Source organism: Danio rerio, chromosome 19, assembly GCF_049306965.1.
Source record: "Danio rerio strain Tuebingen ecotype United States chromosome 19, GRCz12tu, whole genome shotgun sequence".
Classification (NCBI taxonomy): domain Eukaryota; kingdom Metazoa; phylum Chordata; class Actinopteri; order Cypriniformes; family Danionidae; genus Danio; species Danio rerio.
The window spans coordinates 25373291-25390393 of record NC_133194.1 but is presented as its reverse complement, the minus strand read 5'-3'; the positions used below and the strand labels follow the sequence as shown (position 1 = coordinate 25390393).

The window sequence follows — 17103 nt, the reverse complement described above, 5'->3', positions numbered from 1 at the left end:
ACTGAGCAGCTTTGAGCAATATATGGGTTCCCTTCAAAATCCACAGGTCATGTCTTGGGTTAAGAGAATAGTTTTACCCATGTAATAAAGGCTGTTGGATGACTGGTTGATGTACCAGTCTCCGTTTACATTCACAGTGGAGTTGAGGGGCTCGGGAGAACCACTCCTATAATCTATGATGTGGACCATGTCAGGTGTCTGGGTCATGTTGTGGTTGATGATAACATAATTCTCTGGCTGTCAAATAGAAGAAGACATTTATTAGTGTAACACTAAAAGACAAACAAACTTCATAAAATAAATTCATATAGAAATCTGATTTTTGACAATAAATGCAAATTACATATGACATATAATATGTGTTCAAATAGATTAGATAAATTTTATATATGTGTTGATCTTATATATTAATAATTTATTGAAATGTTGCATATATTTTATATACATAAAATTTAAATATGAACTTGTTTATCATATATGGAATTTGGATGCAGTATATTTGCATGTATACTTATTTACATGTATAAGATTTCTAAAGGGAAATGTTTTAATGTTTTAATTTCTTTTTCCTTTTTTTATAAAAAAATCTAAAAATACATTATAACTTTACAAATATAAATATAAAACAAATGCTTTTTTGTAACAATTTTTATAGATAATCTAAATGTGTCTTTGTGTATTGAAATATTTAGCATTTAAATGCCTTAATGAGACATTTAGAACATCAAAAAAAATGAGAACAATCATTTCAGAAATTAAATGATTATACTTTTAATCATTATGAACTGTTGTTGAGCAACAAGAGACTTTACAATTTTCTAAATGCTCCACAGATACTGTAAATGACAACAAATGTCAAGGAACAAAACCTTTTGACAGTTTTCCTTTGAATGAACAATACATTTGTTTGAAATATGTAATGTGTTCACTTTACCCGAAAGCTGTAGACCATTCCATAGTATGAGATGGAAGTGATTTGGGAGGCACCATTAAATAACCAGTTGTATGTTTGGCCTGTGGGGAGCATTGCCATCCAGCCATATGAATGGGTCATAAATGTATAAAGGAACGGTAGCACTGATGACCCTAAAGAGTGAAATGAAAGTGAGTAAGTATTCCAGCTAAGGTATACTATACCCTTTACAACTAACTTCAACTTAACAAACTTAGAACATTCCCATCAGAATTGTTGTTCTTCTTAGCTTTAATATGTAATAAGGCTCCATATACCTACATCTAGCATCTTTTGCAATATATCAGACATGACAAAGTGTTATGTAAGGAATTACTGATAAGCAGTTGTTAAATTATTAGAAATGAATGTGCACCAGGGGTGGTAATATAGTCATGATGAGAAGTGGAGTGGCTACTCCACAGATGTAGATTAATCTTCCATAATTAAATGGTCTATCATCAATTATTCCAATTATATTATGGTTACCACAACTCAACTTTTGAATTATTTCAAGTCATTTGTCAAGTTTTTGTCCACAAACAACCTATACATCTCATCCAAAGCTTTCTGTTTTGACTTGATTTGATATTTAACTGGTGTAGGCTGTGAAATAACTGAAATCGTTGAGCGTAGTGATATGGAGATGTAATGTGGTAAATGTAAATGTAAATGGTTTTGAGTAACTTCATGTTGCCATTATGTTCTGCAAACTAAACAAAGACCAGGAAATAATTAATGAAGTATAACAACATGTGTTAGAAATGCATGAGTAGGTCACAGATTATTTCAGCTTACCATATGAATTGGTAAGAATCACATCTTTAGCCCAAAGTGTATAAGAGGGATAGTAGATGACCATGCGGTGGAAGTTAATGGTGTTGTCACACACTGCAGCAGGAATGCCAATGCTCCACTCTGTTGCTGGAAAGCAGTGTCTTGGGTCGAGCAAATTATTCTTTGGCACCACCTTGTTGCTAACATTGCCTTTAAAAGAATAAACCAATTAAATAATTTGCACTACTTAAATCTTAAAAATACAATGAAGATTTCCCCCCTTAACCATCTAATTACTATAATTTCTAATTATTTTTACCTGTCAGTGATCCATCAATGTCTACTAGCGCCACTTCATGTTCCCATCTGAGCCAGGCCTTGTTTGGTGAATGATAAAACTTTATCCCACTGAACCTCGCGCTCCAGCCTCCACAGCGAGGTGAGCAGCTTTCAGCAATTTCTGCCAAACTCACTGCAGCGCATGATGAACGATTGAAGTTCACAAATGTTGTGTTGATGACACTCATCCCATCATCAAGGGGCAGGACAATACCACGATTGGTGCAGTAGTCACTTCCTAATCCCAGTTCATCCACATGACCCACCATTGTGCTGTTGACCACAGCGGCTCCTCCATCCAGTCCCCATCCGCTGACATAGTGCCAGATGATTCTCTTGGCCTCCACTCCTGCCTTCTCATTATTGACCATCAGGAACTCACTGAACTGAACCGATCCTACATTCACCCACTCTGCTCCTTTCTCATTGTTCCAAGAAGTTAAGCGGCGAAACACTGCTGGTGTTGGAGTTGAGTAGCTGCAGCTGCCGGTCTCCATGGGGAAAAAATCTTGGAAAATCCACAAGCCAAACCAACCCTGCGAATGCACTGTATTGTTGAAGAACTGTCCCAGAGGCACTCTCTTCGGACAGATGTAGGCATCATAAATTGGGTCGTTGAAATCATCAGGCATGCGGTACCAAAACCCAAAGTGTGTCCCACCTGCCACAGCATTATGTCTAATGGTGTTATTAGGGTTGGTGATCCAGAATGCAGCTGGAGTTATGTCTTCATTTTGTAAACTGGTGCTCTGTTTTACAAACACTGCCAGGTTGTACTGTAGGATGTTGCCAGTTTCAATGCCATCCTCAATAAAGAAGGCTCCACCCATGATATTGTAGATGACGTTTTGCTCCACCAGCAGATTGTGAGTGCTGTGGATGCTGACGGCACGGTTGTAGGACTGGTGGATACTGCATCCACGCACATATGACTTGAAATGAACGTCACCCATCAGATGCCAATGGATTGGGTAGCGTTCTAGACGGAACGCTTGTCCAACATTGAAGAGCTAAAAGAGGACAATAACAAACATTATGTAGTTATTGAAATTTATTGCAAATATTATGTTCATTATATATCATGTAAAGATATCATTTAAAGGGGATTTATCATGCCTTTTTCACAAAATGTACAATAAATGAACTGTATTTTCCGTTTTGTCCAAAAGAGAGCTCAACATGCCGGACTGCACACTGGTTCTCCCTCTAGCCATAGTCAAAAGAAAGTAATGTGACATAAAACCCATTTATTTCAATGAGTTGTGCAGTGCAAGGGCAGTGTGTTGCTGTGACGATCAAAGCACAAGAGAGATGGAGACATTTAACCAGTGTTGGTAGTAATGCGTTACAAAAGCAATGTATTACAGTTACGTATTACATTGTCCGGTGACGCAGTAGTGTAAGGCATTACTAATACATTTTCAGTAATATTGTATGCATTAAAACAAACTTTTCACCCGCAAGACATTAACAAATAAGAAATACCGCAAGTAAGTTCCTGTTCATGGTTAGTGGATATAAGCGTGTGTTGTCATTAATCTCCCTCTGGGTATTGGAAGTTTTTACTTTGAATGTGGAATGATTTCAGCCTCTGAGCTCGAGGTCCGAGGCTATTGGCTCAGCCCTGTTGGCAGTAACATTAAGCCCCAACGTGCAGCGGAAAAGCGGCAAATAGATAAAAATGGCAGAAGACACTACATTTGTGAGATGAACATATACGTGTATTATTCCACTGACAAATGTCGTAAGCGCAGTATTACAATCTGAGAGCGCATTCACATACGATCAAGCGAACAACGGTTTCCTCTGTTTGTGGACAAAACTCCTCACGTGCACTCACATCACTCCAAAGGGATTTACTTTTAAACACTGGCTGCCCGCATGCGAATGATCTGCTCTCGCTCCGTCAGATGATGTAGACTCACAATTTGTGCCCTGTGTTTCCTCCTCTGTTCATGCTTTTGCTCTCCAGAGATCCTCCTGTTCAATTGTTATCCTAAGAATGTTTATATGGTTTATATATTGCTACACTATTTACCTACAGGTTAAGGTAAGTTCTATAATAAATACTAGTGTTTTTAAATGTGTTAGGTATACTGCCTATGTTTTAGGCTAGTATTATTTACAACTTGTTAATGGATGCTTCAGCATACTGTACTATTAAGAATAGTGAAATGGTAAAATTAAATATAAAGTGTAATTTTACTACAGTGAAGTGTGGTGAATTGTAGAAAAATATATATAAAAAAAAAAACTACAGCATTGGGTCATGTGTTTATATTACACTTGTGTAATATGTGTTAGGTATACATAGCATATATACATATATACATATACATATACATATATAGCAACTATAATATTACCACATACATATATACATATATAGCAACTATAATATTACCACAACAGATTAACTAAAGTACTTTACCATAGTACTGTTCAAACACAATGTTTAGGAGCCCTGTAGAACAGCTTTTGCTCAAAATAAAGAGGATGACAGAAAAATGTCCTCAACAATCTCATCAACAATGTGGAAGACAACAGAGACTAGTTCACTTTATTTTAGTTGCCATGATAAAATGGGATTGATCGGGACATTTATTTGAAGAGTGAATAGTACAGTAGGCTATAATACCTTATCAAGTATTTCCCTATTTTCTGTCTTATTACATTTCTGCTTGCATTAATTATATTTTTGTTTGAATGTTTTTTTTTTATTTGATTAGTATAGTGCAGTTTTTGGATGTTTTTAAAATAAAATGTATTCTTTATGTTCATGTCTATTCTCTGTTGCTTTAAGTGTATGAAACATCTAATAAAATATATCATGATATCTATAAGAATTTAGCCAAAAATTTAATGGTTTATTACATAAAACAAATTAATATGTATTAAAATTTAGTATTTTTTATTTTAGTATTGTGGTTATTGTCAATAAATAGTGCACCAATATAAATCATATCAAAAAGCACAAAAGGAAGAAAGAACACAGGATACAAATTGTGAGTCTGCATATAATCTCACTGAGCGAGCAGTGTCCTGAGAGCGCGCAAGAAAATTTAAAAATTAGCGCGAACAGTGCATATTTGAGAGAATGTGAGAAAATTTGTGTGCGAGCAACTTATATTTGAGAGCTCGCCAGCAGTTTTGTCCAAAAACAGAGGAAACTGGTGCTTGAGCATGATATTGAGAAAGCTGTTCATCATGCTCACTTTGTGCATGACAGTTTTGTGTTGTAAACCACTTGAAATGAAAGTGAATAAAATAATGGCAACAATCTGCATCTTGTCATGGCATTGGAGTTTACATATAGGCCTGTTGTGTCTAATATGAAAATACCCAGCTTTTCACAGATATTGCCAGATTATCACTTTACTTCTGCCATATTTTTAACAGACTTAGATCATTTGTGATTTTGGCTGTCATCCTTTCTTGCATCTTTCTTTTTTTTTGGCTAGTTGATTACTCACACTCTGGATCAACATCTTCGTTTAAACACTTTATTGAAGAGAATTTTGCACAATAGGTCCCTTTAAGCACCATGTAAAACTTTCCATGTTCCAGACTTTGATGACAACACAAACTCTTAAGCAATACACAAATTGTTCTTAAATACTGTAATGATTAGATCACTTGATTTAAAATTTATTATATGAAAGGGATAAAGTACATCTAGGTGGTTGTTATCACATAATAAAGCATAACAGGCTTATCAGCGTGAAGTGAATATCAATTTACCTCGACATATTCAATTCTGCCAATTGCCAGATTTTGGTTTGGTTGTGGTGCATGAAACATGATGCAGCCACCAAACTGGTCACTTCCTACTTCTTCTCCAAATCTACCCTGGAAACAAGTCTGGGTGGCAAATTCACCTGTCAGCAAAGTTGAACATTGAGTGATGCATTTAGTATTATTTCAAAAAGTGAATAAACTGACAATTGAATGAATTTTATTTATGTTAAATCTGTTCACACATGAGTAAAAGCAAAGCCAAACCTGGGTCAAATCCATCAGGACAAGCTGGAATCTGATCATTCCACTCTGCATTGTTGGATCCACGGACAACAATGTTTCGGGTAAGAAGGCCCACCTCTGCTCTCGCTTCAAAAATCATCCCATCAGGCAGTGTGACAGACACACCCAGATGAGTGTATGTCAGTGGTTCAGTCAGAGTGAGGGTACGACCATCAGCTGAAACTGACGCAATTCTCCTCAGCTCATTCTCTCTCTGGCTGCGTCTGTGGATTCATTTAAAATATACAGTATTTTAGATATATTTATATTAGGACTGACATATATAGCGTACATATAAGTACCTGACAGTGCATCCTGAAAGTATTCATAGCGCTTCACTTTTTCACATTTTTTATGTTACAGCCTTATTACAAAATGGATTAAATTCATTTATTTCCTCAAAATTCTACACACAATACCCCATAATGACAATGTGAAAAAGATTTTTTTGGAAAAAGTGCAGTATAATCATATACAGCAAGTCTATAATTGAATATTTTTTTCCCCTAAAAAAACTGCAATAATCTAATAATCAGAATAAAAGTTATATGTCATAAATGTATTTTTGTAAATTGATTAAAATCTGGGTGGTCAATCAAGTGGTTAATCTTTACCTGTTGCCTGTGGAGGCAATTACAATTTCATCACCAGTTTTCCAGGTGACGGCATGCATCAGTGTCAGTGTGCTGGAGCCGTTTTGTGCAGTCTGGGAGAGACGCGTCCATGGCACAGGGACAGGGATTCCTGGAGAAACAAGACAGTGGTTCTGACTTTGTAAAGTGAATAAAATACATTTTAAAATCTCTTATAGTCACCAATATTAATCTATTTTCATATTTCCTTTATTTATCAATATGGAATACTGTAAGGAATAACATTATATTATGAGTTCTCGGATGGCAAAGCTGAAGTTTCAGCAGTTGTTATTCTATGCTTTAGTGGCACAGGATCCTAAGAAATGATTTTAATAAGACCATTTAGTTTTTATTATTATCAATGTTGTGCTGCTTATTATTTTTTTAAACTGCATTTTTTTTTATTTCCTTTAATAAATATATTATTGTATTTGGTGAGTGGCAAAAATAATAAGAGTTTTTGTATTTTTTTATTCCTGTTTGAAGTGTTTATAAACTAAATAATAAATAACATATTTGAACAAATAAACTTGATAGAGTTAAAGCGCTGGAACCCCAATAACTGATGATTGTAGTTTATTTGATTAAATTTACTAAACATGAGTTTGAACCCTCTAATGGTGTTGTTATTTTGCGTACCATGCAGATCCAGCACGCCCTGTCGGACTCCCAGTGTCTTGGTGCCATAGACAGGAAGTTCTTGAGAGCGCAGGTGTCCATGCAGGGTGATGATGGCCTTGTGCTGGAAGGGCATCTGCTCTGTTCCGATTTGCAGAGCTCCGCCATCTGTGATCAGAATATTCTCCGCCTGCAGCTCAATGTCTGCTTCATCAAATATCAGTCGCCCACCTAACCAGAGACATTTAGAGAAGGTCTGTATGAGTGCATCAAGGCTTTAATTAATAAAGGTAGTACATGTATAAAGACAATACCTTGGATAAGCAGCATCTTAAGGACTGGAGTGCTGGTGTCCAGGAGGATGGTCTGGCCAGCAGTGATTACAACCATCATGCCCTCTTCTGGTGGAGAGAGACCACCCCATGTGTAGGGAGATGACCAGACATCAATGTAGAAGAAGGAAGCATTATCCTTAGAAAGAGAATTAATAAGATTGTTTTATTTTAAAAAGTCTGTAAAGATGAAAGCTTCTTTAAAGCAAATAATTTCACTCAGAGGCCATCTTTGAAATGTCTTCTGGGCACTTACGCATGTTAGTTGTGCAAGTATAGCTCCAATCTCTTTGAGCAATTTTTTCTATTGATCAAATAGCATTAAAAAGATTACTGTATAGCCGAAATCTAAAAATGAATAGAGCATCTCTTTTACTTTACGTGGTCTGTAGAACGTTCCTTAGTTCCAGGTTGCCAAAACAAAGTTAAAGCTTTTGGTTAAATTTTTGTTGTGGTTGTTAACTGCATTAGTAATATTTAGCATGATGACTTTTGGTTATATCTTTCATCACAGACAAAAACTAATTAGGAACCTTTTACTTTTGTTTTATTAATTAAATGGCATTTAACATTACCATTCTGGCAATTCCCCTGTTCCCCTGCTGGACTCGCACTTGAGTTTCTTGGGATTTGGGCCCAGCGTTGGTCACACAGATGATCTGAGTCTCATTGGCGGACTGGATATCACAGACAGAGCCAGCGATTGTGACCCCGATTTCACTGAAATTTGAGCTACAAGTAAAGCAGAAGAGAAATCGAAAAAATTAGACATTTAAAAAAGTGTGCGATTTGTCCATATTTTAAATTTATGTCCAGAGAGGTAATTTTTTGATCTTCAATTTGCTTTTTGGTCTCACACTGTCACAAAATGCAATTTTGCTGGTTAGTGTTTACCTAGCTTAAACTTTCCAATGCAGCGAACTGAGAAACTTGTTGCATGAGCTTGCGTTTCTGACCTTAATCATTTTAACACAGCTGCAACCAGTCATGAATAGGATTTTTTAGGAAGCTGATTGTTAGTTGTGCTTCTTCTAATTGTGAACCAGAAAGTAGCAGAATGGGGACCTCAAAAGAATTTTCTAATGACCTAAAAGCTAGCATAAAAGTTTAAAGTAAAAGGTTTAAGTTAAAGGTTTATCTCCACAGTCGGAAATATAGTAGGAAAATGGAAGGCAATAGGAACAGTTCTTGTAAAAGCAAGATTTGGTAGACCAAGAAAAATATCTGAAAGGATAAAGCAATGAATAAAATAAAATAAAGCGTACTAAAGAGCGGTGTTGTCGTGCGCGTTCAGATCAGCGGTGTTGTCGCACGCGTACTGAAGGGCGGTAGGGGGGAAGAGGGGTGTCGCGGGGGCACTTTTGATCATTTTGGAAGGGCACTTTCTATCCAAGACTAAAAAGGGCATGTGCACTGCACAGGTTGAGCCCTATGTGTGCACGTGCCTGCATGGGTCCATGCTTTTATCATATTTTATGAGGTCACAGTCAGAGTTTCTGAACATGCTGTTGGTAGTTTAACAATAGCAAGCAAAGTTTACAGAAAAGAACAAAGGAATTAACAAACAAACTGTACCATCACTATACTGGTGCATTAGGATCCACACAAACTGAAGAGTTCACATAGACTGGATAAATTATTAAAATTTTATTCAAATATGACTGGTATATAATGTCCAAATAAACAACAAACACTGTATCCATGCATGACTAAAGGACAATCAGCTTCAGCACAATGTAGTTCTGGTCTGTTCTGTACCTGAAACCTGAGCCGGTAATGGTGAGTCTGGTGCCTCCAGCAGTACCTCCTCTGCGTGGCGTGATATTGGTAATAACAGGGGTCAGGGATGATCGGTAAGTATAGCCACTCGTGAGGTTTACAGAATCCCCTCCATTCATCACCATGACCGTGCATGTCCGCAATGCTTCACTTCCTGCAAGAAGTTACATAAGCAAGTATTCAGAGTTTTGTTGACTGAAAACTTTAGGATCTCAGTGATGAAATACTTTAATCCATGTTATGCTACAGTAATTGAAAAATTGACGTGCAGCTTTAAAAAAAAAATACATGCCATTGTTGGGTGGGACTTCACAGTTGAGTTGAGTAGATGTGGAGTCCTGCAGGTGCACGGTACACTCTCTGTTGCAGATCAGGACTTTAGTGATGTTTGGATCAAATCCAGAGCCTTGAATGGCAACAACGGCACCTCCAGCGTAACTCCCTACAGCATAACAGGGAAAAAGTATATTACAGTGTCTTGTTACATTGCAATGCTGTATAAATGAGAAAGTAAGTAGGGAAAAGCACTAGAAAACCAAGATTATATAAACAGATTGTCTGAAAGAAAACTAAAATGTCTCTAAAGTTTAAATTTTAACAAATAGATGTTCCTAACACCCAACTGAACTCTTTAAAATCAAGGTTTCTTATTAGTCTTGATGGTTCCATGAATAAACAATCCATATAACTAGATATTTTGTCTTGTTTAATAACATATGACATATCCTATCTATATTAACAAGGAAGTGCTTTTAATTACCCTCATTTGGCGTTATCCCTGTCAGCAGCAGCTCATACTTAAAGACTGACTGGGTCAAGGCATAACCTTTGACCTGGTGGTTAAACATGACCGGAAAGGTTCCTCCCGCGTGTTCCCCAACAGTGCACAGCAACTGCGTGTCTGTGATAGATGATATGTTACAAGCCACGCTGTCGATCTGTAAGGAGACAACTGCTGAATCTGTGCCAAAGCCAGAACCCGAGATGGTGATCTGTGTTCCAACAGGACCTGTGAGGAAAGGATTAAAGTGTTACTACAATGAGTTTGTATTTTGTAAATACTTGTTTGTTATTATGACATTTTTGCTGGCCAAAACAATTTGCTATTGTACTAAAGTTGTTCAAATAATGCTCAAATCTTTCTTAAAAAGCTAAATAATGTGGCTAATTAGGACTGCAGAGATTGTCAGGAATATTACCATTATGCTGAACAGATTAACTCATCTTCTCTACTTTCAGAACCTAATTGAGTTCTTATATTTAATTAAAAAGTACCTGTTTTAGGAGTGACAGATGTGATGTTTGGAGTTTGTTGTCTGGAGTAGTTGAAATTTTGAGGTGGATACACAACATCAAAGACCTTAATGTTGACCTGCACCTGTCCTTCAGCACGAGGAGGCGTCAAACACCTCACTGTGTCTGCAGTCACATCTAAAATCTTGCAGAGGGAGTTACCAAGCTTCACAGTTGTGTTTCCTGCCACAAATCCATTTCCTGTGATCAAGAGTGGAGTTCCTCCAGCAATGCTGCCTGATGTTGGGTTGATGCTGGCTTGTGCTATGCTGGTAAGTGTGGCACTTCCTGTGGCGAGACCTTTGCTCATGACCACCACGGTGAGATTGTATGTGCCAGCAGGAAGGGCACCAACTAAAACTTGAATGCTGCTGTCATTAACTTCTGTGACTGCTAGCAGGATGTTGTCAGCAGATATCATTAGATCAGCTGAATTGTTCCCAAATCCACGGCCAGTGACTGTAACAGTGGTGGAGTTTCCATTGACTGAGTTAGGGGACACTGTGGAAACCTGCGGTGTGATGGAGTCTGAATATTCAAATGTGCAATCAGAACTGCATGAAGAAGATATGGAGTTGATGTAAACTGTGACATCTCCACTGCGAGCTACAGATGGAGAAGTATCGCAAACAATTTGAGAATAGTCAAAGGAAACCACATTGCATGGAATGTTTGCTACCATAACTGAGCCGCTGAAGAAGCCAGAACCAGATATGAGCAGACGTGTGGAGCCTGTGGTGCTGCCTACTACTGGAAAGATAGAATCGACCACTGGGAGAACCACAAATCTGCGGTCAATCTCTTTTGGCATGGTCAGGAGGCCATTGCCAAGGTTGTTGATTTGCACAGTAATGGGTAAAGGGACGCCTACTGGTGCTCCGCTGTCAGGACTGAGTTGGCAGTTGATCTCAGTGGAGCTGCTGTTGATGACGCTGCAGGGAAGATCTCCAACTTTGACCTTTAGTTTTCAAAATTAAAAAAAATATAAATTAGTTTATTCCATTTTTGAGTAAATCTAGTATAAATATTGACACAATTGTGTAATTTCAGCCATGATCAAGTCTAATTAATAAATTAAATTGATAAATAAATTTAATTCCTTTTTCAATGTCTTCACTCCTGATCGACCACTAAAGCTCACCTCATTTGCACAGGTAATATTGCTAAACCCAGATCCTCTGATGTTGATAATGTCATGTGTGGTTCCATGGCCAGGTGTAATGTCGTACACAGTGGGAGTAGCACAGGAAGTAAAGGTGAAGTAGAGACCATCTGAAGTGTCATTAAACTCTTGCTGATCTTGGAAACAGTCAGAAGTAGCCACACACTCAGGTTCAGATGAGTTAATTTGTCCTGAGAACACAAATGAGGATTAGGATAATTGTAACAACCAATTCTTACCCCAAACCCCCTGACAAAAAGTATACATTTAGATGCACATGCTGGTATGCTTGCAGCAGTACACACAATATATGCACGGATAGCACATGGACTTATTTTTGCTCTATTTGTCCACAAGGTGTCAGTCAATGCTAGATCAGAATGGTGTTTCACATTTGAAAAATGAGACAGTAAAAGAACAAGAGTGAATAAACAGGCAATATAATGAACACCAAGTTTGAAGAGTGTATATATGTGTGAATGGATTTAAAAATAACTGTAAAATGTAACTGTTTTAACTATTTTAAATAAGTATTAAATCATTTTTGGAGAGACAGAGACAAGGATGAGATTTTCTATTGTGTTGAGCATGCTATGAAATGGAGTTTACTTTGAAAGGCTCTATGTGCAATTGACCGATGAAAAAATGCAGTTGACTTCTTGTACCTAAATTCACCAAGGCCTTTATTCCTGTGACAAACACCTGAAGCTCAACAGTGCTTTCCTCCAGAGGCATAACGGTCACCACACCCTGCAGTGTCTTCTCATTGGCCGAGTCAATGTAACCGCTGCTGTAGTAATAGACTCCAGGAGACGTGAAACGGTAGGCGAAAAACCCTTACAATGAAACAAACACAGCATTAATAGTAGGATCAGTTTTCACACCTCTTCTGTCAAAATGACATCAGATTTAATGCTCTTATTGTGGTATTTTTAGTTCCTTTAGAGGAATATGTGTACAGTTCTGGCAAAATGCATGCATCGAATTACAACATGAATAGCAGGGTCAATTTTTTTTTCCTTTCTGTATTATATTCATTTATGGGAATATAAATAGCACAATGCATTGTCTTTGCACAGTGAATGGTATTTAATTGCGTCAACAGTATTGTTAATTAGAGAGCAGCCTCCTCAAGCTTAATTTTTAGGAAATTTGATACTCAAAAACAAAATGCTTAGGATCTGGACTAGGTGCATTTAAATATATTTTGCTTTGAATATAAAGCCTATTCCACAGTCAATATTGCTTAATTATGATCAAAGGGATATACATCAAACAAAAAAATTTACTCTATTTACTCATTCTGAGGTGGTTCCAAACCTTTAAAGTTTCTACACCTTTATGAACACTAAATATGATATTTTGAAACAGAAAAGGAGCATGTAGTCAATGACGTCCATAGTAGAAAAAACAAATACTATGTCAATGGTTACAGGTTTCCAGCTTCCTTCAAAATGTCTTCTTTGTGTTCAACAAAATAAAGAAAGTAAAACTGGTTTGGAATAAGTAAAGTGAGTTCCTTTCAGGATTTTTATTTAGATTTTTTGGGGTGAACTGTGGATTTAAGACTTTTTCTGTTGTCCAGTGTCACATAAAAACCCATTTTTAGATCATATAAAAGCATGAAAAGTAGTATGTGTACATAGTCACATTAATAACTATAAATGAATAACCAGAGTTTTAAAGTAACATTGTGAGTGGATTTCAGCAACAGTGTACTGTAACACGCTGACCACTTTGCTGGATTGAATTGTACTGTATATAACATGTTGGATTTTTTAAAAAGAGATTTTTAATTATTCCCATTATTAACTTTAAATTTCAAATGAATAACCAGACTTTGAAAGTTACATGATCAGTGGATTTCAGCAGCAGTGTAGTATAACTGAATTGTACTGTATATAACGTGTTGTATTTTTTTGAAGGAGCAAATAACAAAGATTTTCCTGTCTGAAAGGATAAGTAGCATAAAGCAAGACAATAAAAATAAAAATTAAAAATAGGGCAGCACAAGAAATTAACAAGTGAACACAACTACATATACAAACTTACTGTGGTAAAAAAAAAAAAATTATTTAAGATTTTTTTTCATGAATTTATTTTATGTCAATAAATTAATTGAATGCTTTACACATTTTATTAAAATGCTACAATATTAAAACATTCCCATTATTCTAAAAAAAGCTGTAATCCTTCTAATGTAAAAATAAATAAATAAATAAATAAATAAACAAATTATATATATATATATATATATATATATATATATATATATATATATATATATATATATATATATATATATATATATATATATATATATACACACACACACACACACACACACACACACAGGTTGGTTTAACAACAGTTTCCAGATCTGTTCTACTTCAACTTCTTCAGCTATTTGACTATTTCGAAAACTGCCCCCTATAATTTTTAGACAATTTTCAGAAGAAAAAAAATAAAATAATAATAATTAAAGAGTGCATCAACTATAAAAGCCCCTGATGTGTGAATGTGAGCACAGTGATGTATATTAGAATTTCCTACATACATGTACAGCATATATGTTAATGATCAGCATGTTTAATGAAGAGGTTTTTGTACCTTTGGCAGTTTGTCTGTCTCCGCTGCTGAAACTAATGCCATCATAGTCTGTGCTGCTGGGATTGGAAACACTGAAGACCCTGTAGCCCAAACCAGGCACAAAAGCTGGTGCGTCCCATCGCCAAACCACCGTGTCTCCAACTGAGGTTATTAATGCAGAAGGGCTCCAGGCATATCCCTGACCATACACTGAACGCATGTGATGAGATTAATTATATTCAAGGTGACAAAACAAGCGTACTGTAATCAGAAATGCACATTTTATGGCTTTATTTTTTAATTTTTGTGCATGACAGAAAAAAGATATTACCAGAATGGGAACCTTGGTTTGTCACAGTGTGTGTTTTATCTCTAGGCTGGGCCACACACTCCAGTTCATTATCTGAAGCAGCTATCACTCTGCATTGTGTGTCACCTGTGTGAATGTAAAACAATTACTATAAACAATATGGATATGTCTGGGGTCTGAGAAGAGCTGTGAAAGATGTTTAAATGAAAGTATTTCACTGTAGATTAAGACATTTAAAAAGGCTCAATACATTTCTTATCCATTCTACTTTTGCCGTACCCAAAGTGACAGTGTTGTCCTGTATGTCAAGGCTAAACCCAGAGCCGATGATAGTGATGGTGGTTCCTCCATACAGTGACCCCACAGATGGAGAGAAACCTGTCACCTCTAGGACATACTCTATGGTGGTATTTATGTCAGGACTGGAAATGATAAAAAAAAAAAGATTAATCATCAGTATTAATGTACAATTATAGTCACAGTTAAGGCTAGATTAACTAAACAGAGCAAAGTGCTGTGAGATCAGCAACTATCACATCTATTAGCGTGTCTTGATGACCATCTGGTTGCGAGGAAATTGAAGATTTTTCTCAATTTAATTGTTTATCTAAAAAGAAATCTGAAGAAAAAAAATCCAAGCTTTTTTTATTGCCAAGTCTTAATGTAGTAATAATTTATTATTGCCTTAACTTTACTTTCCTCTGTTAGTTAATCTGGCTCTTATGATATTACATCACATCTTCTGAAACTACAGCATGAACATTTTAATGAGTCTGTGTCCACTAAATGATTTTTTTACACCATTTGAGGTCTTTTTTTTTGTTTGTAAGGTTGTTTACAACAGAAATGCAGCATTTGTTTTAGTTTTTTTTTTATAAAACTGCAGCTGTGTGCTGAGACTTGTGTTGGCGTAACATGAGTCAGACATAATCAGATAACTTTTTTAGTTAACTAGTAAAGTAATGCATTACTTTTTAATATGAAGAAGATTTTATGAATGCTTATGACAATCTTTCATTAAATGTCATTCATCAGTTGTTATTTTAATTGTAAAGGTGACATTGTTTGAGATGTCATTGTTGTGACAACTTGACATAAACAAACATTTTTCTCTTTGTCATGACAATTTGACATTATTGACAACTGTTGAGGTCATTATAAATGTGTCTAGTGGTACAACTTGAATTTATCATTAAAATGTCATTTCAGGAGTTCACACTTAGCTGACGATTGATAATAAAGCTTTGTCTGAGGACTGCAGGGATAGAGCCCTGAGCTTATAAGATGCTCTAGCCCTAGGCTCCCTCCCATAAGCAGGGCAAGAAGGGAGTTTGAGCTCAGGTAGGTCTTGATGAACTCCCCCGAGTTATTTCTGGCTAATGACATATTTTAGGGATAGCTTTACTGCTTAATGAGCTTGTCTATGTTACCAATTTCATTCATTCGTTCATTTTCTTTTCGGCTTAGTCCCTTTATTAAGCTGGGGTTGCCACCTGAGCCGCCACCTGAGCCACCAACATATCCAGCACATTTTTACACAGCGAGTGCCCTTCCAGCTGCAACTTTATTCTGGGAAAAATCCACACACACTCATTCACACTTGTACACTACGGACAATTTAGGCTACTCAATTCACCGCGTGTCTCTGGACTGTGGGGGAAACCAGAACACCCGGAGGAAACCCATGCAAACGCAGGGAGAACATGCAAATTCCATACAGAAACGCCAACTGGCCCAGTTGAGGCTTGAACCAGTGACCTTCTTGTTGAGGCGACAGCACTAACTACTGTGCCACTGCGTCGCCACTATATTACCTATTTGGTATGGTCAAATTATTTATATTGCATGTTTTTTTGGAGAAAAATATATGTACATGGTGAGAACAAGCACACTCTGCAAAGACAGGTCAACTGGTCCAGTAACACCCCATTTACACGGGTTCGTCAACTTCAAAGCTTCCTATTCAATTTGAATGGGTGATATCAGGCGTTGTTGAATTGCATTGCGGCTCCGTCGACATCGCTTCTGAGGTGTGGCTTGCTGCAAAAGTTGGGACTTGCTCAACTTTTCTAGCACCGATGGAAGCGTCAGCCAATCAGAGCGCTATATGCAAATACACCAGTGACATTCTGGCTGTAAGGCAATAGTGTTAAACACTGGGCCGCCGAGTCGCTTAATTTAGAAAAAGGAGGGAGGGTTAGGGGTGGTAGGGAGGATTCTTTAGGATGAAGATACTGAGGTACGAAACTGGTTATTTATAGTGAATTAGGAATTGTCTGATTGGTGAATCATGTGTT

The 17103-nt window shown here is 36.7% G+C and overlaps 1 protein-coding gene and 1 long non-coding RNA gene across 5 annotated transcripts in view; one reads left to right on the top strand and one right to left on the bottom strand.

Moving 5' to 3' along the window:
• pkhd1l1.2 (PKHD1 like 1, tandem duplicate 2) overlaps window positions 1–17103 on the bottom strand; it is a 67750-nt gene that overhangs the window by 15835 nt on the left and 34812 nt on the right. The window contains exons 34-52 of one of the 4 annotated variants that reach the window (XM_073931003.1): window positions 15086–15228; window positions 14828–14932; window positions 14518–14706; window positions 12573–12743; window positions 11887–12098; window positions 10728–11703; window positions 10213–10461; window positions 9745–9894; window positions 9432–9606; window positions 8249–8405; window positions 7656–7812; window positions 7363–7572; window positions 6703–6832; window positions 6071–6312; window positions 5810–5946; window positions 2049–3078; window positions 1751–1939; window positions 935–1086; window positions 78–237 (exon numbers count right to left, since the gene is read on the bottom strand). In XM_073931003.1, the coding sequence (XP_073787104.1) occupies window positions 78–237; window positions 935–1086; window positions 1751–1939; window positions 2049–3078; window positions 5810–5946; window positions 6071–6312; window positions 6703–6832; window positions 7363–7572; window positions 7656–7812; window positions 8249–8405; window positions 9432–9606; window positions 9745–9894; window positions 10213–10461; window positions 10728–11703; window positions 11887–12098; window positions 12573–12743; window positions 14518–14706; window positions 14828–14932; window positions 15086–15228 (4934 nt within the window). 4 annotated transcript variants of the gene reach the window in all.
• LOC141379078 (uncharacterized) lies at window positions 12280–16993 on the top strand. Its single transcript, XR_012395047.1, has 2 exons — window positions 12280–12729; window positions 14527–16993. It is a non-coding gene; the product is annotated as an uncharacterized lncRNA (long non-coding RNA).